A 24,084-nucleotide genomic window follows, 5' to 3' on the forward strand; every position below is an offset into this window, starting at 1 on the left:
TCTTATGGCGTATAGACGTGATAATCGACCAATCAAATTTGAAGACTAGTGCCGGTGATTGGAATAATTGATAAGCAGATAGTTCAGCAAATAGTTCACGTACGCTCAAGCGAAGTCTTCATAACATCAGGAATTCTTACCACTTCTAGGGTGCTCGTCGAGTCTACCATGGGGCCGTTTGAATGAAAACAAATTTGCTCGATACATCGAATAAAGTCCAAGGAGCATTGAGTCTCGACATGGAAGGAACATGCGTCAGTGAGACAAGAAGCAACAATGATCTTGAAGTTATTAATGAGCAAGTCATTATGGATTGGACTTCCCCAGCAGACCCTCGGAACCCCAGGAACTGGAGCTTTGCAAAAAAAGCCTACCACACGAGCATTACAGCCATGTACGCTTTCACAGTGTAAGCATGTCACCCACTCCATTTCTGGATCCTTTGTGCGTCTTCAGATCTAACTAGGGAGCGACAGAACTTTTTCATCATCAGTCTATGCTTCGGGCTACTTACAAGTATCCAAAGAATTTACTGTCTCGTCAACGATTTCGTTACTCGGCGTATCCCTTTACTGTCTTGGTCTAGCATTTGGGCCAGTTCTGGCAGCTCCCTTGAGCGAGACCTTTGGTCGATTACTTATATACCGAATCAGTCTACCACTATCGACCCTCTTCATCGTTGGCGCTGCTGTATCCAGAAATATGTCGGCTCTACTTATTTGTCGATTTTTTGCGGCTTTTTTTGGCAGTCCTGCTCTGAGTGTTGGTGGAGGAACGATGACAGATATTTGGAGCCCATCCTTCAGGGGCCCTGCAACGGCTTTCTGGATTTTCGGTCCCAATCTAGGGCCTAGTATTGGTATATTCACTGCTTCCTCGGCAAATCCATTGAAAACATGGTACCGGCTAACTCCAACTCAGGCCCAATAATTGGTGGATTTGTGGCTGAGAATAAAGGCTGGCGCTGGCTAGAATGGGTAATCGTATTCTTTTCAGCTGCCACCTACCTATGGAGCCTGTTCATGTCCGAGACCTACAAAAAGGCCATACTTCGACATCGAGCAAAGCGTCTTGATTCGGCAGATGTTTCAGATGTTTCCCAGATGGGAATTTCGAATTACGCTTTGGTCAAGGCTTGGGTGTACATTACAATGTTCCGGCCGGTCATTATGCTGGTATCCGAGCCCATTGTTACGTTGTTCAGCCTCTACATTGCGCTTACCTTCGGAATCCTCTACAACTTCTTTGCTGCACTACCGTTTATCTTTAGGACAGTCTATCGCTTTGACCAGGGCGACATCGGTCTGGCCTTCGTTCCTATCTGCGTTGGCTGCTGTCTGGCCATTGTCACCACTATTCTCATCGATCGCCATTGGTACCACAAGCAGATCGAAGGACAACAGGAATGTGAGGACAGTGTACCCCCCGAGAGGAGGCTCTATGCTGCCATGTTTGGAAGCTTAGGACCTCCTATATCCCTCTTTTGGTTTGCGTGGACCGCACGTGCCAATGTCCATTGGATGAGTCCAGTGATTGCTACTATGCCGTTTGCTTGGGGAAATGTGTGCTTAGTTGTGAGTATCTGCCAGCTTTTACGTACTTATCCTCTGTAAACTTGCATATCAATGCCCCAGTCAAGAAAAGATCTTACTCCTGCTTACTGTCGTCAAATTATATAGGCAACTACAACAGTGTATTTACTTGATTGCTATGGGCCCAAACTAGGCGCATCCGCCATGTCCGCAGGCGCTTTCACACGCTACGCATTCGCGGCCGCTTTCCCTCTATTCACTCTTCAGAGTTAGTATCTAAATCCCCCTCTTCTGTTCTAATCAACAACTTACCAAGAGACTGCTATTTAGTGTATGAAAAACTCTCAATTCCGTGGGCAACTAGCCTACTCGGCTTTGTAACCGTATCCATGATCCCAATACCTTTCCTGTTGTTTCGGTATGGTGAAAAGATCAGAGGACGTAGTTTACGAGCGCTCGGTGGATAGGTATCTCAAGGAAAAGGGGGAGGAGGGGGGTTTTTGGGAAGGACGTTGCCCTACTAATAATACACCTGTACTGGATAAAAGATAATAGAGAGTCGTTTCTAGATGTAGGAAATTCTCTCTGGGAGACACTATTCTCTTGTAGCCATGGAAGGTTCCTACACCATATATGGATTACAAGAATTCGATTCTTTGAAATAAGGTACCCACTATATATTCTTACCCCGGAAGAGTGAAGCTTCATTAAACACCTGAGTGGTGTTGATACCGAGATGGGTGCCTCACGCTGTGTGTTCCCTCACCTCCAGTTTCTGCTTCAATGTATCTGTATAGGCCTGAATAATTTCTAATACAGGAATTTCCGGCTCCATGCCCAGCTTGAATGCCTTTGTCTTATCTAGCCTTTCTGGTCAAGTTCGTACAATCCTCTCGAACTACAGGTCTTCCCTCTCTTCAATCAGAGTTGCAGGTCTACAGAAGGCTTTTGATATGCTCCAGCTTGCAGTATGCCCATTTGACGAACGACCTCAAAGTTGGAATTGTCCAGAGGAAAGTTACGTACGGATCCCCCAGTTCGCTTTCTTAAGGTGAAAGCTCGATTCCGCGACACGCTTGCACAATTATAGTCCATGCCACAAAGTAACAGTAGTTGCTCATGCCCTTTCCACCGCGTTCAATGGCTCATATGCCGTCAAAGGAGGGAAAATCCTCCGGGCGCCAGTGTGAGTAAAGTCGGCCCCTGGCTCTCCCTCGATCCAGACAAGGGTGATGCCGCCCTGTGCTCAACCCCAGCTCGCACGGGTCGAATGGACAGCTATCGTGAATAAGTTTTAACGGGGCAGTAACTATGTAATCATTCTTTATATGAATTGAAACAGGACGGAGACTGTTCTGTAATTCCTCGTTCTGGTAGCCAAACACCGAATATTGCGTATCTGTTCCACGTATCCTTTGAGGTGTGAAATTATCTCCTGTTTCTTCTGATCGCCAGGGTACAGGTAGATTTGTTTCAAGGCCTCTGCGGCGGCGGGCGCCTTTTTCTTTCCACCCACGATTACAGACGATCTTGAGGCTAAAAAGCTTACTGACACGTTCTTCAACACAACAGACATGCCCACAAACCCTTCGGGCCATGGACGTCCTTCCGATTTCGAAGGCGGCCGCTTGCAGGCAACCAAGGGAAACTCGCATCTGAACAACGGCGCACCACAGAATTTAACATGCTACTCGGTGTCTGATTCGGACAGAGACATGCTTCTGCTCAATTGCCAATTGAATGCTACAGTCTCAGAACGGTTTTCTCGTACCATTGCGCCATCAAAGTCCCAGAATTAATTCGCGACGGCGGGCCGGCTGGCCAGAGCCTCTGTGCATCCACGTCGGTCCAGATGCCGACGACCCCCACCGCTTCCCAGAATGCCTTTGGATTGAAGCATTGGCCCGTACAAGGCCGGCAGGCCTAGGACGCCTACCTACCTCGGTCCGGCTGACGCGCCTCTCTTCACGTGCATTGTGCTGGCGATGACGCCGGGAGTTACAAGGTGCGTTGGACTCGGGCCACATTTCTCTAGACGGCGAAGATAGTAACGCATCATCAACTGGAAGCCGTTGAAGAGTGGGAACCAGAATCCTATTGAGGGAAGATCTCAGGGGTTGCGAAAGACAGAGAGATAGAGCAGCACCTAACAGAGTAAACATACAGGTGCCTTAGTAAGAAATGTGGTATCACCTTTTAAGGCCCTTAGGCTTTATACGGCGACGCATTGAGGGGCGGAAGTGGAGGCTTCGTCATGATTATTTATTTCCCTGCGGCGACCAGCGATCAAGCGCAGTTTGAACCTGAAACCGCCGGCACCAAATCTGAAGGCAGTCTAACAGCAATGCCAGTGACTGCGGCCCAAATGAGGGTTGGCAAGTGACACTTCTGTCATTCAGTCTCATACCCATACCGCAACTCGAGACAAGTCTGTCTGGGTTGACATGATAAGTCAGGAAGAAAGAGGAACGCAGAAGTCGCTGCCCTTGTCACTGCTCACCACTGGCAGTTCACTGTGGCTGGTCACGGCACTTCGACCAGTCAGTTGTCCAACCGCCAACATCGACCAGCCACGAAATAACTGAACCCTCCTTGCAATCCTCCCTTAACACCGCCTGCGAAAATCTGCAGTATCTCGGGTGACCCGATTCATGCCTTCCCTATGTCCCAATCCTCGCACCGCTCGAAAGCGCCCAGAAGGAGCGTGAACAGTTTACGAAATGGAGATGGAATGTCGCGGGACTCGTCCAGGCCACGCAGAAAGTCTATAGATGCCAATGAAGCATATCTATATGCTCTCCGCGTGGCTTACCTCTCTTACCTCCTCCAGCCTCGGACAACGCGCAAGAGACATGTCGAAACAAAGCCTGCCATGCACCGCTCGACAACGTCTAATTCCTTCCACGATCTCATGAATGATTTCACCGTGGTGCGAGATTCTAAGAGCACCAGATTCCCCCATGATTTCATCAAAGAGTTGGAAAAGAGGTTGAAGGGCATTCTGATTGGAACTGAGCGGCGGTCAGAATACCATGACCCTTTGGTCAAGCGAATATTCGCCATCTTCCTCAACACTCTGTCCGACCCTTCTTTTAAAAAGCGCATGGAAGCAGATCGACGAGCTGAGGACCTGGTATTGATCTTCTTCTCGAATGCTACAAAGGAATTGCAAAAGGGAAAGCCTCCCGGGGACGACGCAGTTAAGCGCATGGTGGACCGTCATGTTGCTTTGTTCGTCCGTTTGTTAAGTCTCATATTGAAGGACCGCGACTGGGCGAGGGACAAGCCCGAACTGGCGACCCGTTTACAGACTCTGGAGTCAAAGCTACTCAAAGGCGACGACAATCTGGCAACGTCGCAAATCAATGGACCAATGACTTTTGTCGAGGAAGTTGTGCCGTTGAGTTACGAAGTCAAGGACATGCCTCTGGTTCAGGTCGTCGGTCAGATTTTTGGGTTGAGCAATACGATGATGCAGTCTGACATCAACAAATACAAGAACACTTGGACGGAGAAAGCAGCGCTTCAAGATCTGAAAACGTACCAGCAACATCTCAACCTGGGCACCAATCTGACCTTGAATGCGAATGATTTTGACACTCAAGAGGCCTACGAGGCATGGAAGAAGACCGAGGGCCCTGATCTCTCCCAACTCATGCTAGCTATTGTGCAAGCCAATCCAGAACTGGCAAAGAGCACCCCTGGTGGCACTCTCCCCCAGTTCAACCAACAGGCTGCATCTACTAGTCCTACCAACTCTCAATACGCGGAAGTCTCCAGGGTCCTTTCTCAGCCTGGGGACTCTTCATCCTATGTCCTGGATCTGCCGGCAGATCTCAGCTCGCTCGATCTGGATTCGGCCAACTCATCACTACAGGCCGATGACGCAGCGCATATCTATACCTTTATTCCTTCTAGCCCACGAGCCATGTTTCGCTACATCATGCACCAGGCTCTTTCTCATGACCTTAACGATAAGACGAACGACGGAGGCCAACTTTTCTCCCAGAAGACGACGGAATTGCTGAACGAGATTGCGTTAAGATGGCGAATACCCAAGTTCACTCGAATGGTTCTGTTTCTGGATGTTGTTCGCGAAAGGTTCGTCGAGCAGGCCATCAGCTTGGAGATGTTGGACGCGGCCTTCAACTACGTCAAGGAGCCTCTGCAGGACGACCCAAAAAGCAAGAGAAGTTCCCTGGTGATGAGTACATCGCTTAACGACAGGTATCATTGGACTATTGCCGACTTTGCCCTGATGGGAAAAGTGCTTCACATGCTGCATGAGGCGTTGCTTCGAGATTTGTATGAGGTGATGATGACCGCTTATGCCGAAAAAGCTGAACTGCAGAAGGTCGGGGCCATCATGGCTGTTCTTGATGATCATATCCGAAACGATCCCAACTTCACCCCGAACAAGGAGGACTTCGAGAACTTCAAGAATGCAGCCATAGATGGATTGGCAAATGAAGCTCGAAAGATGTATGACATTCTGCTGGACCGTGAACTGCCAGGGGCGAATGACAGGTGGGAATTCTACCATGTTCAACAGCTAGCCAAAGCTGTCTTGAAGCTTGCAGAGAGGGTCCAAAAGAGATTCAGGAAGAACCCGGAAATTCTCGGCATCAACCCATTGATGATTCTGCTCAATTGCACACTGCCTGCGTTTGCAGAAGACTCGAAGGCGATGGTAGAGCACATCTTGAACGTTGCGCGAAGAGATGGCTTCGAAGTTGCCATTCAAGACGGTTTCAACCTGTACAAAGCGCTGAGCGAATTCCGCCGAGTCCACACCGACGCATTGCCTCATGTGCCATTCCCTTACAAAATTGAGCATTTACTGGCCGACTTTGTCTGGCGATGGATCAAGATCACCGAGGAACAAGTAATCGGGTGGGTTGAAAACGCTGTCAAGCAAGACAAATTTGTTGTCAGAACGCAGCACCCTGGTCAAGTTCCCACCGAAGACGAGCGTCACTCGACTTCCATCATCGACATCTACAGCTCTTTCAGCCAAGTCATTGAGCAGGTCAGCCAGCTGAATTGGGACGACGACCTCACCTATGCGAAATTCATGACTGCACTCTCCAAAGCCCTTGGGCGTGGTGTTGCAAGATACTGCGAACTACTGGACCAGATGTTCAGTAAAGAAATGGACAGAATGACACCGGAGCAAGAGGCAGCAGCCACGATGACAAGACAGGAGAAATGGGTTCAACTTGCCAAAGATACCTGGAACAATAAGGAGCGAGTGGAGCCATTCCAGTTCTACCCAGAATCATTCGTGAAACTTAACAACATCTCCTTCGCCATCCAACAGTGGGACAAGCTTGAGTCGGAGGTGAATGTCGACGGTTGTGCAGAAGTGATCAAGAGACATACTCCACCGGTGGTTCAACGGCCTCGGAAAACGTCAAATTATGTCTTCACCATCAAGATTGTCGAAGCAGAAGACCTGAAAGCATGTGATGTCAACGGCTTCAGCGACCCATATGTGGTCTTGACCGATGAATATCAGAAGCGCCTGTTCAAAAGCAGGATAGTTTACCGGAATCTCAATCCGCGGTGGGACGAATCGGTGGACATCACCACGCAAGGGCCACTCAACCTGATTGCTACCGTCTGGGATTGGGATGCGGTCGGTGATCATGACTATGTTGGACGGACTTCCCTCAAACTGGATCCCTCGCATTTCAGTGATTTTCTGCCGCGTGAATACTGGCTTGACCTGGACACTCAAGGGCGGGTTATGGTCCGAGTCAGTATGGAGGGCGAACGAGACGACATCCAGTTCTATTTTGGGAAGGCCTTCAGAAACCTGCAGCGCACCCAGCGAGACATGACCAGGAAGATCACCGACAAACTGTCGGCTTACATCAGTCATTGCCTATCCCGGCGGGCACTACGGTCTTTACTGAATCGCGGAATATCCATCTCGACCGTGTCGTCCTACTTCGCGCGGAATCGAGCCTCCACAGCAGTGACGACAGCGATGCCAACAGATGCAGAAATCGTCAACGCCTTAAAACCCTTGTTTGACTACTTCGACGACAACTTCGCTATCATGCAACAGACATTGACTTCAGATGCAATGAAAGCCGTCATGACGCGAATCTGGAAAGAAGTTCTTGCGACCATCGAAGGCCTCCTGGTTCCTCCGTTGTCCGACAAGCCTTCTCAACAAAAGGCACTCAGTCAACAGGAACTGGACGTGGTCTTCAAATGGTTACAAAGCCTGCTCGAATTCTTCAACGCCGTAGACGAAGAGACCGGCGAAGCAAATGGCGTTCCCCTGAACATCCTGAAGAATCCGAAATACCACGAACTGCAGATGCTCAACTTCTTCTACTTCGAACCCACCGAAAGCCTGATCCGCGAGTCGGAACGGATGGCCTCTGCAACAGCCATCAACCAACAAATGCAGCGGTCCCGAATCTCGGCTCCAGCCAACCTTGGGACTGTGGGCGGAGGGGGTCTTTTGAACTCTGGTAGTTTGGCGGGCGCCCGACGTGCTAAGAGCATCATGTTAAGCCGCAACCTTGGCACCATGCGCAAAGCCAAAGAGGAGAAATGGAAAGCCGCCCAGGCGGAACCGAACGATGACATGATTTTACGTATCCTTAGAATGAGACCCGAAGCCGCTGGGTACCTGAGAGATCGATCGCGACAGAAAGAACGACTTGCCGCCGCGGCCGCTGCTGAGATGATTGTCAGGCAGAGTCTTCTCGCTGGTGGGGGAAGGATGACTGGGCCGAGTGTCATTCGACGATAGAGTTTGACAACTACAAGAGGGAAGAGTGTTGCGGAAGAGGAATTGGGCACAAGCTTCGCTGTCGCATTTTGGAGGCGGTTGATGGGCTTTTTCTCTCTGGAGCGTCTTGAATTGTAGAAAACAGATTCTCACCTCTTCTTTTTGTCTGCACCCACCATCGATACTGGGACCAACGCCAGTGGAAGCAGACATGGATGCGGGAATGCGAATGGACGATGGGGCTACGAATGGATAATGGATAATGGACACGACTGACCGAACGAATACCATGAACATGAATGGGGATGTATGGACACGAATACCAGGAGGGATTAATAAGGTGTCTCAGATTGGGCACGCGAGTTGTGTATGCATATTCACACAATCAATGCATTGAATTTGTGATTCAAGGCGTCAACGAGCATAGTATGGCAGGGCATCGCAAGCGATATTAGTAGTAGCAAGGATGGAGTTCTCTTTTCGCTAAGAGTTTCGTCTGTTGCAGTCTCATGATATGATAAGGTACCTAGGTAGATCACCATTGAGGCCCTGTTGTGACCTTCTCATATAGATATTGGACATTCGACGGCCGTCTTCCGAAGGGAATGCTGACCTCGCATTGCTCATTTGATATGCAGGACATTTCTCACAGTCTCCATAGCCTTGTGGCTAACGCGATTCCTGCGGCCCTAGTACAAATCGAATTCGAAAAGCATGGTACAAATTCCAAGAACCGTTCTTCGACTCCCTAACTTTCCTGCCTCACATACTTCGGTTCATTTATTGATTTTTCTTTTCAGTGATATCCCGGGCAATCCCAACAGTTGTATTTCTCAGAGCCGAGTCAAGGCGTTCTTAGACACACCTGAACCACATCCAGGGAACGATCAGAGTCAAAACCAGCAACAGATGCTTCGTCAACTGGTCGATCGTAATACTCACAGCATACCTGACTCTATACCTTTTCTGGATTTGGCCCCTGGGCGCATGAAGTGTATTTTTCCTTTGCTTCCAAGGCAGAGGTCACGCCAGGCCAGTGGTCACAGAGAAAGGTCAATCGCGGTTAGTCAAGCCTCTGTTCATGGTTGATGCAAGCTCGAGACACCGAGCGGATGTCTTGTGATGGGTGCTACATTGTAGTGTTGCAACAATATGCTGCATCAGCTGATAACACTATGATCATATGTCCATAGGAATATGAGAGGGCGCCGGTGAGGTACTATAGTATCTCCCATGATAGCATTCTGGTAGGTCGGTATATGTACGTACCTAGGCATAGTATAGTATTTCAAGTGGCAGGGTGTCGAGCTGAGGTTGAGTTCAATGCCAAGATTTCGCCGCCAAGCCTCGGAAGACCCCATTTTGCAACTCCGACGGCGCACATTCGACACTGCACTGCACCCCCAACTTGAAGGCGACCTTTCCACCTGCGGCTGTGTCGACGACAAACAAATTCATCTCAACAACCTACACCTCCCACGAACCTCTCCTCCGCCGACACCCTCAACCCAAGTCAACCTTCCATCCTCAACATCACACTCAGCCAAAATGGAGAACGAGAAGGGCGAAATCGTCGATCTGTAAGCCTCCCTCAATCCCTGGTCGACGGTGATGGTTATCGCTTCTGAAAACTGCTTTTCCACCGCAACCTCTTGTGGACCAGCATTTTCGCAGTTTCTCTACCGAAACAGTTGTAGCCTGCTATATCAGCCCACTACTCTCAGAAATCTGAAGACTAACATTGACTCTTTCTCTTCCAGCTACGTCCCCCGCAAATGCAGCGCGACCAACCGCATCATCCGGGCCAAAGACCACGCCTCCGTCCAGATCAGCGTCGGCAAAGTCGACGAGAACGGCCGCTACACGGGCGAGAACCAGGTCTACGCACTTAGCGGCTTCGTCCGATCGCGCGCCGAGAGCGACGACTCCCTCAACCGACTGGCGCAGAAGGATGGGTTCTTGAAGAGCGTCTGGAGCGCCCAGCCTACGAGATAAGAAAGGATTCTTTCCAAATTCGATGGACTAGCGATGCTGGAGATGGAGCCCATACCAGAAACGATGCAATATGGATGTTGACCCCAGACCATACCATCACGGGTAGTGCAATGTGTGCTTGAGGAATCGGACCAGCCGTGGAAGGGAGCCGGAGTGGTCTTGATGCTTTCGCGCGTGGGTTTCAGAGCTCGAGGGGTTGATGGGGAAAGTCGCGTGGCTGGCTGCAAGTGAAATGGTCATCTGGGTGCCATGGTCAACAAATCGGCTCGAACCAAGGCCAATAGAAAGAAATTGAATGAAAAAAAAGACTTTCTCTCGGGTCGAAATGCACAGTTTCGATTTCGATTCCTACATCAATGTCTTAGACTGTTTTCGGCGCCTTCGTGGGCTTCTTTTGCCCTTCCGAGTCTACTCTTTTCTTTTCTTACGATGTTGGTCCAATACTGCTAATTGTGCCGCCCGTATCTGTGCTTTGACTCTTGATCTTGGAAAATCACAGCTCTTCAGAAGGCGGCTGGGGATCTCATCTCCGGCTTTTGGATGTACGATGTTTTTTCTTCTCTACTTCCCCAGTCATGGAGCGCTGGTCTGAGGAAGCCTTGATGTGCCGGTAACCGAAAACAAACATGCTAGCAACAGCCTTGTAAGCTGCAAGAAGACAGAGATTGCAACAGATGAAAGTGAGCTTCTGTCAGGGAAGGGGCACAAGGGTATCATATTATAGATTCCTTTTTGTGTCTAGAACCTTTTCGCCTGATCATCTCTTCTCTATGGCACTGCCCTTGTTCGCGTCAGAGGTGGAAATCTCGCGGCTGTTGTTCCCAATCAAGACTCCAATCTAGTCTTTGTCCAGTCTGACGGCGGGGTTCTGTTTGATGAAGTTGAGGTCGACTTTGTGACCGAGCAGCTCACGGATGTTGTTCACGCCATATCTGCGAAGTGTCAGTCAGTCACGGTCCGTCACATGGCTAGAAAGGGCAAACTTACTTGATCATCGTCGGTCGTTCCAGACTCAACCCCCATCCGTAAATTCGCATATCCTTGGGCAACCCCATGGGCTCGAGCATTTCAGGTCGGAACATACCGCTGTTTCCGATTTCGACCCACTTCTTCAGGCCCTCGTGGTAGCTGAAAATCTCCATGCTGGGCTCGGTGTACGGATTGTATGCAGGCTTGAACCTCAGGTTCTTGATCCCCATCTTGCCGAAGAAAACTTCCATGAATCCAATCAGTCCACCCAGTGTGAGGCCCCAGTCGGCAATCACACCTTCGACCTGGTGGAACTCGGCGAGATGGGTCTGGTCGACGCTTTCGTTTCGGAAGACACGGTCGATCGAGAAATATCTGGCCGGTCGAGGATTCTGGGCGAGCTTGTGGAGCATGTACGTCGAAATGGCAGTGGTGTGCGTCCGGAGAACCAGGCGTAGAGACTCGTCTGCCGACCAGGGATATCTGTAGCCTATCGAACCGAACTTGCCGGTTTCGTGCACAGCCCGCACGTCGTCCCAGTACTGCTTGTAGTCTGGCTTCTTTTCTGGTTTCTGGTCGTCTGCCGCCAGTGTCGTCTGTTGGGCTCCGGGGGCGGTAGGCGCGGGATCTTCGCGCGGAGGATCGGCTTTTGCAGGATCCGAGATGTAGAAGGTATCTTGCAGGTCGCGGGCGGGATGTTGTTGCGGGACGAAGAGCGCATCGAAATTCCAGAAGCCAGTCTCGACGTATCGATTCGTCGGCATCTCTTCGAAGCCCATCTCGAAGAAAATCTCCCGGAACTCTTGCCGCACTTTGTTAAGTGGGTGGAGGGCGCCAGCAGCTGCAGGGGTGCCTTTGGCCTTGAAGTTGTACGGCTTCAACTGCGCGGTCTTCCAGGCCCCCGAAGCCAACATTTCCGCCGTCAGATCTGCTTCCTCCTTCACGAACTCCGTGGAAAAATTCGGCCCTTTGGTGACCTTGAAGGCAATTGTTTTCTGTTCCACCACATATTTCCTCTTCTTGAAATCTGCCACAACCTTGGGATTGTCGAGTTTGTGGGTGGCTTGGATCTCTCGTAATTGTTGCTGGATCTCGTCTTGGATCTGATCCACGCTGGCCTTGAGAGTGTCTCCATCTTTCTTCACCCATTTCTGCCGGAAGGCATCTCCTGACCCGAATTTGGCGACATTGGCGTCGCCAACGGCCGCGGGCAGATCCTTGAGTTTCAATCCCTCGAGAGACGCCCGCACTGCCTCGAAGACCCTGGCGCCATTGCTTCCGTGGTCGGCGATATCCTGTCCTTCTTTGGTGAGGACTAATTCCAGCCGGTCAAGTTGCTCCGCTTGAATGTAGTCTCGAGATTTTAATTTGTCGAGCGCCGACTTGATAGAGACGTAAGGGGCATTGGGGAACGCTCCCGATGTGAGCACAGGGCCGTCGCTCGAAGCTAAAAGGCTGAGGACCTGAGGAGTCAAGTCCTCGGCCATGGTTGTGTCTATCAGTGTCGGCGGAAACCGTGGAAAACAGTGACCAGAGGCGACGGGCAAAGACAGGTCAGGTTGATTTCAACTTTACGGTTCGCAATAATCCCAAATGTACAGAAATGACTCCGACTGCAGAACAAACATTGACTCCGGTCGCACTGCTCATGAGTTAAAGCAGCAGGGTGTTCGTAGCTTGGCAAGGGAATGGCAAAATACCGCCGCTTTAACTAACATGCACCCAGTCGTTGGTTGATTAGACAAATGTTCTATGTACTAATAGGAAAGTGACGGTCGTTGGATAAAAGATTCTGACCTGGGAAGTTCTGCAGGAGACTGGATACGTACTCTGTAGATCAGCCGCAGGGACCAGTCGTGAACTCCCTGATCGCTAGGACGTAAATTCAACACAATCCGCAGCCTGAATTGTCGTGACCAGGCCCATCATTCGATGCACGATCGAAGCGATACTTGTGTTTGTACGAGATATAATTGAAAGAGCAGCTCTAACCCCATGCTGCTTGTCTTTTGTATATCCCATTGAGCCCATATCAGTCCGTCCATTACGAAAGTCGTTCTCTCCACATAAATTCAAGGATAGAAAAGTCTGGCGGGCCAGAGTTTGCCCATGGTTGTAGGGCGACCAGGTTGAGACCATTGTTTATCACTTGACCGGATTGTTCAGGCAGCAGTTGGCGCTTCCACACCGTCTGTTTGGGATTCGCTTGGGGTCGACTTGGTAGGTTGTATTGTCGCCTCGGCGCCCTGCTCTCCAGCGGCTGTGACGGGCTCGTCTTTGCCCACGGCAGTGTTCCCATTTGCTGGAACCTTTCTCTCAACAATGCCCAACTTCTCCATTCGAATTTCCATGGCTCTTCTATGCGCATCAAGACCTTCACATCTCGCAAGCTCCATGACAGCATATCCGACCTCGCCCACCCCCTGCTCGGTTACCTCGCTGCTCGTAATGCTCTTCGTGAAGCTGCCCAGGTTGACTCCACTGTATTGCCTTGCGTACCCATAGGTGGGCAGACTATGGTTCACACCGGCAGAATAATCGCCGACAGATTCTGGGGTCCAGCCACCGATAAACACCGAGCCAGCATTCTGAACAGAAGGCAGCACGGATCGCGGTTCCGCAATTTGCAAGATGAGATGCTCAGGGGCATAATAGTTGGACCATTTCATGGCTTCCTCCAGAGTGGCGACAGAGATAGTGACACTGTGTTCGATGGCGCCTCTCACAATGTCAACCCGAGGTAGTTCATGCGCCTGCTTATGCACTTCGTCTTCAATGGCCTGCAGCTCTTTCTCGTCCAGGTCAATGGCGATTAGCACAACCTGGCTATCTGTGCCGTGCTCGGCCTGACTGAGGAGATCACTGGCCACAAAGGCAGGATCTGCAGTTTTGTCGGCGATCACAAGCACTTCCGACGGGCCGGCAGGCATGTCGATAGAGACAGCTGCAGATGTATCGTTGCTAACAAGCATCTTTGCGGCAGTCACGAATTGATTTCCAGGACCGAGAATTTTGTCAACCTTAGTGATCGACTCGGTGCCGTAGGCCATGGCTGCAACGGCCTGTGCACCACCCGCCAGCACAATTTCCCTAGCCCCTACCTTGTGTGCTATGTACACAATTTCAGGAGTGAGGGTGCCGTCAGCTCGTGGGGGAGAGGCAAACACGATGTCCTTGCACCCTGCAGCCATGGCAGGCACACCCAACATCAGAGCAGTTGAGGGTAACACAGCAGTTCCTCCAGGAATGTAAAGTCCAACCTTCTCAATTGGGCGTGAGAAGCGGGAACATGTGACGCCTGGCATGGTCTCGACGACCAACGGAGCCGAAGATTTCTGGGCGGAGTGAAATTTGAGGATGTTATCGTATGAGATATTGATGGCTTTGATGGTCTCTTCCGGGAGTTGCATGAGGGATTCCGGAAAAGGTGCTTTCAGGACTGGCGACTTGAGACTGGTGGCCTTTTCAAATTTGTGGGTGTATTGCAGGACAGCAGAGTCGCCGTCTGCCCGAACATCTGCGATAATAGGACGGACTAGAGACATGATCTTCTCGTTGGACTTTTGTGAAGGTCGCTGTAGGGCAGCCTTGAGGACATCATCGGAGAAGGCTTGTGTCGTCGAGTATCGCTTCAGCTCTATCCGGCCAGATGATGTCTTGCCGGCAGGATCTGAAGGAGCTTTGGGAACAGAAGCGGCTTCTTTAACCTCCTCATCCTGGGGGCCATTGACGCCGTTGCTCTCTGACTGGCTCTGTTCCTTGGGTGGTTTATCTTCGACATATTGAGGTTTGGCATCGCCCTTTCTTCTCTTGACTTTCAGGCTCTTCAAGTCCAGGTTCTTCTCGATATCCTCCAGAGTAACACCCGCGGCAATGCAGCGAGTAAGGGCAAAATAGAGTAGGTCTGCCGCCTCTGAGGCAATGTCCTCTTTCGTGTTCGCTGCACATAGCTCATCTGCCTCTTCTTTGATCTTGGCGTTGACAAGTTTGGAATCATTAAAGAGTCGAGCAGTGTAGGAGCCTTCCGGGGCATCCACCTTGCGGTCCAGCAGTGTTCGTTGCAGTTTAGATAGACCAGATGACTTCCCCCAACACGAGGTCGTCCCCAAGTGGCAGAATCCTTTGCCTTTCTGGTGCACCTTAAACAACAAGCAGTCTTTGTCGCAGTCAAACGCAATGCTGATGAGCTCTTGCGTATCTCCACTCGATGCGCCTTTATGCCAAAGTCCTCTCTTGCGACTCTGATACACTCCCGCCCCAGTTTTGAGAGCTTCCGCAATGCTCTCTTTGCTGCTCCATACTAGACCCAAGGCGACACCCCGCTCATCCACCACGGTTGTTGCATAGAGGCCAGTCTTCCTATCAGGAGTGGCGCCTGCAAGCACCAAATCCACGGCAGGTATAAGCTTCTCGTGTCCTTCTTTGGACTGGTCGAATGTCAACAGCTTGGAGGACACGATGAGCGCGTTGCCAGGATATTCGTGGAGCAGGTTTCTGCCTTCGCCTTCGCTTGTGATTCTGACAAAGATAGTCTGGTCATGACTCGGGGGATAGTTCCCTAGCTCTTTCAGGACTTCGTCCACCTGCTCGTTCCCCTTGTCTCCATAAAACGCCCATTCCCTGGTCATCCATTCTGTGTTGGTCTCCAGGAAAGACTTCAATTTGCCAATATCGGTCTTTGGGTTGACTAGGGAGATGGTGAGAACCAGGCGGTCTTGGGAGATCGTGGGCTCCTGCGACAGGGCTTTGAGTTGCTCGAAGTTGACGAAGAGCTTGGAGGCGCCGTTGTTGAGCAAGTCCACCACATGATCCCAGCTTCTCAATTGCCGGACATCGAAGTTGATGGCGAGTTTGGAGAAGTTCTGGCGGAGAAAGGCGAGGCTCGACTCGAAGTTGTCGGGAGTGGCTTCCACCAGGCACTGTCCTAAATAGGATACCTGGTCGAGATTGAGACCTGTGGGCTGGGACCCCAAGATCTCCCCCGGATCGACATATACAAGGAGTCCTACACCCATGTCCAAAAATGTAGAAGCCTGTGCAGGAGGATTGAATGCGAGTATGAGCGTCTCACCGCAAAAAGAAAATGACTCGATGCGGGAGAAAAAGCCTCCCTGTAGCGATAAGGATAAGACTCACAGGGCAACTTAGCCGAGACTGGCTATCATGCCACTGCCACCATCGACTGTACCGTCGACAACTGCAACCAACCATCTTCCGCCCCAACAACAACCCTGTTGATATGCCGGATGTCATATCTAGCCCTGTTCCCTCGAGATACCGGACACCTAGCTACTTATCTTATTTAGACCCTGGTTTCACATGCTAGGGGGCTTTGTCCCCAGTCGCAGACAACTACCAATGGAGTCTGACAGGCCGGAAGAGGACGGATCAATGATGCATTGAAGGTGTCCCAAGGTTGGTCGTGTGCTTGCATTGTCTTATGTAGAGCTACTACTACAAGTCTCCACCCCTTCACATGCCAAAACCTGATTCATCTGGCTTGCCGTCAACATTGCAACCACTGCCACGATTTGCAACTGGACATCACTTGGACTCTCTCCAGTCGCCGCTTCGAAACGCCCGCAGGGAATCGGTGGGCCTCCGAAAAGATTTTGAATAATGTATTGTCTTTTTGGCAGGTTCATGCTTCTGAAGACGATCTCTGGGCACAGGGATGCACGAAAAGAGCTGGGTGAGTTTGGCCATTATGAGTTTGATTTGGAGAAAATGAGGCACCACGCCAAATTTCTGCCTATGTTTGAAGTTTGATGAGGCAAAAGCGGCGGTGTACGACCAACTGCTCCCTTTGAGACCAAGCGCACGTTGCAGTGCCATGCTCAAAGTTGCCCTAACAAGTCGCGGTCTCCAACCTCCAGGGCGAGCTTCCAGCTTCCAGCTTCTTGCCAAATGGGCGGGCGCAAAGGGAGACCTGTCTGGCCGAACCAACACCGTAACAGCAGCAGCAGCATCAGAAGGCCAGTTCAACTTATCAGCCCCAATCGACACGTTGAGCCACCCTACAAAATCAATGGCACCCTCAGATCTTGGCACGGGCGCCCTTCAAACATTCAGAGGCGGTAGGTACACCTACGCTGGAGGAGAACGCCTATTGTATCAACATTCCTGACTGCTTACCTACTAGGTAGGCACCTATATCATTTCTGCGGTACTAGTTTGTAAGGTGGCTTGACGCCTATCGTATCATTAAAATATGAGTTCGTACAGCCTATATTCGTGCCGCCAGGCTGAGTATCATTCAGTCTTACTAACTTACGTGAGGAAATTTTCGGCCGACCAATCGATAAGCCTTAATCTTATCGAACCAATGATCATCGCGGTATTCTTGACGAGATTTACATATAGACCTACTACTTCGCTTCGATACGTAGGACTAGTACATATGGAGTTAAACAGAGGCTGCTAAAAGTTTTAGGCTTCCTATTGCCTACTTCTAGTTCTCTATATAAATAGTAGAAGTTCAACATCACTTCAACTCTGCTTCTACTCCGAGTCTCACGTTGTAACCTCTATCCTAGTGCTCTGCGCTGTCCTACAGTCTATGATCAAACTGCCAACGAACGATTCAGATGGAAAGTGTCGAACCTTTCGTCACCTCCCGTGGAAAACGTATGAAGAGTTCAGATGAAGAGATCGCAGAAGAGATCGATACCCAGCTTACGTATAGAGTGGGATGGCCTCTCTTACCAGTCCTTCCTGTCGAAACTGCAGATGGTCACAATAGCATCCCAGAGTGGAGGGACAATGAAAAAGAAGGAAGGAGCATCCTTGATTCGGAAAGCGTTCGGTATCATGGGTTCAAAATATGCCACCGTTTTCGTACGGGAACCATGATGAGCGCAGAGACTGCGACTGTGGTCATCTTTGCCACCTCTGGCCATGGAAACTGGTACATTGCTGTGCTGGAAATCCGTCGCCTTTTGCAGAAAGCTGGCAGTATTTGCCAGATTCGAATATTGGACTCGCGGCGGATCTATACTTTTCCACTCGATCCTTCAACGGATAAGATGCTTATCGAACATTTCTATGCATCGTTGGAACACTCGGTCGCGACAGAATTGCGAGAATCCGGCCTGCGTTGGACCTCATTCACCATCACCCGGCGCGGATTTGAGGCTGACCGGGAGTCCTGCCAACCAGTCCTGACGATCACCGCCCTCGATCCCGACAGTCCACAGTGGTGGAATGCTATTCTACCTAGGCTACGTGGGGTCGAACACGGACTCGATGTTGAGCTTAGATATGGCAAGCTCGAGCTGCTCACGTCCCAAGAAGAAATCGACTCTGTTGACCGGCTTCATCCGGACGCCTGGGGGAATGGAATGGTGATGGGGGCAAGTTGTGGATATCAGACCGCCGAGACGACAGGCACCATCGGGATCAGCCTTACTCTGAGGGACAAGCAAGGGGAGGAGAGCCTGTTTGGACTCAGCTGTCACCATGTTGTCGCTACGCCAGAAATAACAAGAGGTAAGCCATAATGACTATTCTCCGTCAAATGGCTATGACTAATTTTATCTATTAGCTGTTGAAGATAAACCTCTGAATGCCGCAAAATGTGGCGTTATGGTGATGTCCCCGAGTGATGGGGATCACAAGATAACGGCACAAGTCATCAACAACGAGGTCAAGATTGCGCAGAATGTCCTGGATGCCAAATCTGCTAAAGCCTTCGTCGAATCCTCGGCCGAGACCCTCAACGCCATCAATGAAGGGAAAGAGAGGTGGGCCATGTCGTTGCGTCCTCTGGTTTCCGCACTATCCTCCATAATAACCATCATTTCCCGCTGGACTGGTCGCTGATCGCCATCGATGCACCCAGAACCATGGAAAATCGGATTTGTTCTTCAACACTGCGCGATTACGCTAACTCCGGTGGAGAGGTAATAAAGGAAGTTGACACTTATGCGGCTCCTCGCACAATTGAAGGCCACCCTCCTGTCATCAAACATGGCCGGTCGACCGGTTGGACCACCGGGAGGCTCAACCCGGTCGTGACGGTGTGGAACTCGGAGTTCATGATGGGATACTATGGGCGTGAGAAGAGTATGTGGACCTGGACTGCCGTCTCCTGTCCAGCGAAGTCTATCTGTCAGCCTGGCGACTCTGGAGCGATGATAATCGACAATGGCGAGTACGCAGGCCGCTTTCTTGGCCATTTATTTGCCCAGACTACGGGTTTCCCCGAGCTGGGGCATTTCATCCCGTTGCATCTGACGTTTCAAGATGTTGAGGAGACGACGGGCTTTACAGTGATCTCGCTGAAGCTAAACTTATAAGCAGAGAATGTCTGCGCACATCAGACTGGACTCTCTAGGGGGCCACCTTAAAAAATAAGTGACACCGCAAAAATGATAGAGGTAGGTTTTTGATAGATAAGTAGTCCGTAAGGTTGATACAATAGGCGCTCTCCTTCAACGTAGGTAGACTTACCGCCTGTTGAAGTTTTGAAGGGTGCCCCTACGATGATTTGGCGGTGCCACTTATTTTGTAGGGTGGCTTGCTAGATAGCAACAGGATCCGATATCCCATTGCATGCAAGACAACCAAGCTACTAAAAGGTACAGTAGGGTTAGGAGGCCATTAACAAGAGTCTTGCCTTCGGATATCATTTGGGAAGTACCAAATGGGGGTCGAAGATGATCATGCATACATAATCCCTCATAAAAGAACCTGGTACAAAACACTTGACTCCAACGGTTTGCTGTTGTTCCCTAACTCCGTCTCTCCGAGGCCTCCTTCATATGAGCAACACATCGTAGTACCGTAGTAAATTGCCCTTTCTCTAAACGTCCCCAAGCGGGGGGCGGGGGGTTGGTCCATGTCCTCTGACCCCCACAATCTTCCCTCCGAGCGTTCGCTCTCCCTCCGTCTTGTGGATCGGTGGGACCTGCGACAGATCGTCGAGATGGAAGAAAGCAAGACGGTGCTGTGTCCTTCATTGCGTACGGTAGGTACAGGGAAAGTGGGGTGACGGTGACGGTAACGGTCGGACTTGTGTGTCGGCGATCGCATGATAAGCCGTGGTACCAGATATTGATTCCAATTGACCTGCCCCAACCATCCCCCAGAAAATCCCATTGATCGTCGCGTTTCAAGATCCGTGCTTCAATGCTTGCATCGTTCGTCTTGTGTGGTAGCAGTAGCGAGAATTGCTTGCAAGAAAATTCGTAAAACGTGGAACGGATAAATGTAGCAAATGGCGTCGACACAGCTTCTTCGTGGGATGAACCAAAAGTGAGCGCGACGCGAGGCTGCTCAGTTGCCTAGCTTGAGGAATGTGTGACCGTTGACATCTGCGGTGGGTGACTCGACGGTGGTGGTAGAGTCGGCCGTCGCGGTCGAACTGGAGCGGCGGGTCTTCTGAACTGTAGGGATGATCGACTCTCCTGCCACGACGGCGCTGTCAAGTGGAGTCTGCAAGTCTGAGCCAGAGACGACTGCCACCCGGTGGGCGGTGGGAATGAGAGTCAAGAAGTTGTTGGTAGAGATTGGGCCAGACATCTTGACGTCTTGTTATTCGAAGGAGTGATGTGCGTTTAGGGAGTTAAAAGCGGGTTGAGATTGGTGACGGTGAGGTCTGGAATCGGTTTCGGTCACAGGGAGAGTAGTAGTATTGGGGTTCGGAATTGGGAATCGACAGAAAAGGTGCGAACAAAGAATCCAGAGGACAGGCACGGTCTCATTTATATATGTTTGGCGCTTTGTCCTCAATATGACGCAAGTGCCCGGGTGATGTGATTGTTGATGTTGGCCTCGGCTTTGCGGAGATCTGGGGATCCGGAGGAATAATGGTGCTGCTTATTATTGGATTATGTCTTTGTTCTCTTGAGGCTTTTTGTTGCTCGGTGACCTCGTGACAGGTAAGATTATTGGAAGTCGTAAGCTGGAGGTAGTTGAAGAGAACAGACAGAACTGGCGTTGTCAGCGGAAACGTGCTTAGACTTATAGCCATCTGTCGCATCTCTCTTCCTCCTCGACATCCCGGTATACTCAGAGGTTAGGATGCAGATCTCTCCCGATCAGAAAGAGACGAGTTGGTACAGGTGTTGCACGGCCTGCAGTATCGAACCTTCGGAAGTGGTGCTGACGAATTGCATCCTTGTCCCACGCGGATGAAACCGGTAACCACCGCAAATAGTCCATCGTGGAAGTTTGATTCGGAAGGTTACTGGATAACTATCCAATTTCGATATCCTTGGAGTGCTCAAGATGCGATGCCGTCAGTGGTGCAACAATCGTGCCGGCGAATGCCGTTAATAACCTCGGCTGGCTTGGGCGTGGGTGGCATGATAATCAGCGTACCCGCTCCCGCATTACGGAGTACGGAGTACGGAGAAGACCTGTCTGGCCCAGGCCTGACACCTTGTCCAGATGCCCCGGGCTCAGTACCAGACCGTGCTCGGTGGGGTAAGGTATCTCGCCCTCCTGTTTTGCCGTTGTAAAGGCCGTGGGACCCCAACCACTGGCCGCGATAACCTCATGAGACGGACGATACGTATCATCGACATGTCAGAATTGCCGATGCGGGCATGCCTAACCTTGAATGTTGGATGCAGTCGAATATCGACGGCGTGGAAATCCAGTAGGTGAGAAAGTTTGATATTCGGACTGATGATGCAGGGTTGACCAGGCTGGCCGTCTCGACCATACCGTAGAGCACGTGGCGTTTTCAGAAGATGATCTGCACTATTGTCTCTTCCACTTCCAGGTAGGCGCGACCTGTTTGTAATACGGGCTTGTGCCACAGGGTTTCCGCTCGTCAATCCATTAGCGGGTTAGTATCACACAGCAGAGTTATGCCACGGAAGGAAACGGAAAGATCTGAGCGGGAGTCCCTCATCAGGCTTCCTCTCACAGAATAATTTAGACCAAAGCATAGATGGCATCGTTTTGCTGCTAGTCCTGACGTGGTCACTGGCTTCCTTCGGTCCGGCTGCATCTCTTTGGTACGCAGGGTTGGCCGCAGGGTTGGCCGAGGGGCATAGCAACGACAAGAAAAACCAACCTGTTGAGAACCAAGACTTGTCGAACCTACCATAAATGTGAAAAAGAATACGATTTTGTTGTACCTCGGGTAGGTAGGTGTGTATACAAGATGGTGGCATCAGATTGATTGTGATCAAAGTGAGAATCTCGCTGATCAGAACAGGTTTCCTGCTACTATGAAGCAGGATGCGGTACTTGGCATCACGAGAGATCACGTGAAGTCACCTCCAGTTGGCGTCAAACTGCGCCTCTCTCTCTCTCTCTCTCTCTCTCTCTCTCTCTCTGTGTGTGTGTGTGTCTCTCGCAGACTCCCAAGGCACTCACAATCAACTTCAACAACAGTGTCCAGCGACCCTGTAATCATATCCTCCGTGCTGGACCTGCTAAATACACCTTGGGGAAGACATTACTGAAGACGAAAAGGCTGCCGCATCCTGTCTGCCTTTTCTCTCCATAGAACCTCAATCTATTGCACCCATTCGCTCGAAGGTGCGCGTGTGCGGCTCTCTGCACGACGGTTCAAGAGCAGGCACATTCCCGCGTCAACATCATGTCATACACGGACCTTGTTGGCACGGAAGGAGAACCACGGCCGTTGGGTTACGCTACTAATGCAGCTGGCTTGACAATATCACAATGTCATGATCTTGAGAAATGCCCACCCCCTGGTACGCCTCCGAGTGTCGTGGATATACGTATCCTTTTCCGACCCAACCTCACTCCTCTTGGGGCAAAGCGTCTGACAGCTTTTCCATCATCATGCTGGACCACATGAAATAAGGGTGGTCGCTCCATGTTTGGGTGTGCTGGTATTGATGCTGAAACGGCCAGACTAGCAAGGTATCGGTCGTGCCGCACCTAGCGTCCAAGGATGCTCTGCTGAGAACTGAGTTCATGTCACGTTCAAGAATGAAGGCCAACCCTGGCTTGCACGCAGTCCTTCTTCCACACACACCTCAAGGGTCTCGGTAGTCGCAAACCCAGTTCTTGACGCTACACACGAGCCGCGCACTGCATGAGAATCCCGTGAGTAATGCGTTATGCAGCATATTCTCCGGCAACCCTCACACCCTGTTGCAAAAGGGAAGGTGCTCCCCATCCCCTCGCATCTGCAGACTGGGCACGCTATCCTGTTACGGGCATTCTGTAAGTGAGGGCACCTTCCGTCCGCATTATTGTGGGTTTTCATGACTCGTCAGTTCAGCCTGGTGCAGCGAAGATACAGGTAGACTACGGGCGGTCGGAATTACCGGATAAGCATTCATTCTTGCCATCATACTGCCTCCCTTGGTCTCTCCCTCTTTTGTCTTGTGGTCATCTCTGGTTGGCTGTCCGTTGGAATGTGAGCTCCCAAGGCTATCGCCTCGAAGATTCATACGAAGCGATGGGCTGAATTCGATCGTACTCATGAAGTAGGTAAGGACACCGAGACACCTCCTCTACGATCCTGGGCCGAGCAGTACAAACAGGCATTTTCGCAACCACAAACATCACATTTATACAAGAGACGTCGTTCCGCTATGGATCGAGCGGATTCTGTTGCTGCTCGTCGTGTCACCATCATCGTCACTGGTTTTACGGGCTGCCGTTCTCTCGCACTGGGTGGCTGTTCGCTGGATTGTCGATTTGCCTGGCAACACGGTACTGACGGCAACCTGCCGCGAGATCCAATGTGTCGTGTTGTCACCACCAAGTATACCCAATGTGGGTGTACCAAAAATGTTCGGCACAACTGCGCCCATATCGGCACACCTCGATGCACGGTTCAACAGGTCTCAGCGAAGCCGGTCAACGGCAAATGTCCCGACCACTCCCAACGGACCCGTTAGT

The 24,084-nt window shown here is 50.9% G+C and overlaps 7 protein-coding genes across 7 annotated transcripts; 4 read left to right on the forward strand and 3 right to left on the reverse strand.

Annotated features, from left to right (window-relative positions):
- Window positions 1–1,022: 1,022 nt before the first annotated feature.
- Window positions 1,023–1,805, forward strand: A1O1_06953 (uncharacterized protein; the record flags this gene model as incomplete). The annotated part of the gene is made up of 2 exons (XM_007727828.1): window positions 1,023–1,574; window positions 1,680–1,805. The coding sequence occupies 2 exons, from the start codon at window positions 1,023–1,025 to the stop codon at window positions 1,803–1,805; spliced, it is 678 nt and encodes a 225-aa protein (XP_007726018.1).
- Window positions 1,806–4,194: 2,389 nt separating this feature from the next.
- On the forward strand, window positions 4,195–8,304 carry A1O1_06954 (uncharacterized protein; the record flags this gene model as incomplete). The annotated part of the gene is made up of 1 exon (XM_007727829.1): window positions 4,195–8,304. The coding sequence occupies one exon, from the start codon at window positions 4,195–4,197 to the stop codon at window positions 8,302–8,304; it is 4,110 nt and encodes a 1,369-aa protein (XP_007726019.1).
- Window positions 8,305–9,831: 1,527 nt separating this feature from the next.
- Window positions 9,832–10,278, forward strand: A1O1_06955 (40S ribosomal protein S21; the record flags this gene model as incomplete). Its single annotated transcript, XM_007727830.1, has 2 exons — window positions 9,832–9,863; window positions 10,044–10,278. The coding sequence occupies 2 exons, from the start codon at window positions 9,832–9,834 to the stop codon at window positions 10,276–10,278; spliced, it is 267 nt and encodes an 88-aa protein (XP_007726020.1).
- Window positions 10,279–11,116: 838 nt separating this feature from the next.
- A1O1_06956 (phenylalanyl-tRNA synthetase alpha chain) lies at window positions 11,117–12,734 on the reverse strand (the record flags this gene model as incomplete). The annotated part of the gene is made up of 2 exons (XM_007727831.1): window positions 11,117–11,210; window positions 11,266–12,734. The coding sequence occupies 2 exons, from the start codon at window positions 12,732–12,734 to the stop codon at window positions 11,117–11,119; spliced, it is 1,563 nt and encodes a 520-aa protein (XP_007726021.1).
- A 675-nt stretch (window positions 12,735–13,409) lies between these two features.
- On the reverse strand, window positions 13,410–16,262 carry A1O1_06957 (histidinol dehydrogenase; the record flags this gene model as incomplete). Its single annotated transcript, XM_007727832.1, has 1 exon — window positions 13,410–16,262. The coding sequence occupies one exon, from the start codon at window positions 16,260–16,262 to the stop codon at window positions 13,410–13,412; it is 2,853 nt and encodes a 950-aa protein (XP_007726022.1).
- Window positions 16,263–18,095: 1,833 nt separating this feature from the next.
- Window positions 18,096–19,544, forward strand: A1O1_06958 (uncharacterized protein; the record flags this gene model as incomplete). The annotated part of the gene is made up of 3 exons (XM_007727833.1): window positions 18,096–18,735; window positions 18,791–18,989; window positions 19,088–19,544. The coding sequence occupies 3 exons, from the start codon at window positions 18,096–18,098 to the stop codon at window positions 19,542–19,544; spliced, it is 1,296 nt and encodes a 431-aa protein (XP_007726023.1).
- A 979-nt stretch (window positions 19,545–20,523) lies between these two features.
- Window positions 20,524–20,769, reverse strand: A1O1_06959 (uncharacterized protein; the record flags this gene model as incomplete). The annotated part of the gene is made up of 1 exon (XM_007727834.1): window positions 20,524–20,769. One exon carries the CDS (start codon window positions 20,767–20,769, stop codon window positions 20,524–20,526), a length of 246 nt encoding a protein of 81 aa, XP_007726024.1.
- Window positions 20,770–24,084: the final 3,315 nt, after the last annotated feature.

The sequence above is a fragment of the Capronia coronata genome (assembly GCF_000585585.1).
Source record: "Capronia coronata CBS 617.96 chromosome Unknown acBCG-supercont1.6, whole genome shotgun sequence".
Classification (NCBI taxonomy): Eukaryota; Fungi; Ascomycota; class Eurotiomycetes; order Chaetothyriales; family Herpotrichiellaceae; genus Capronia; species Capronia coronata.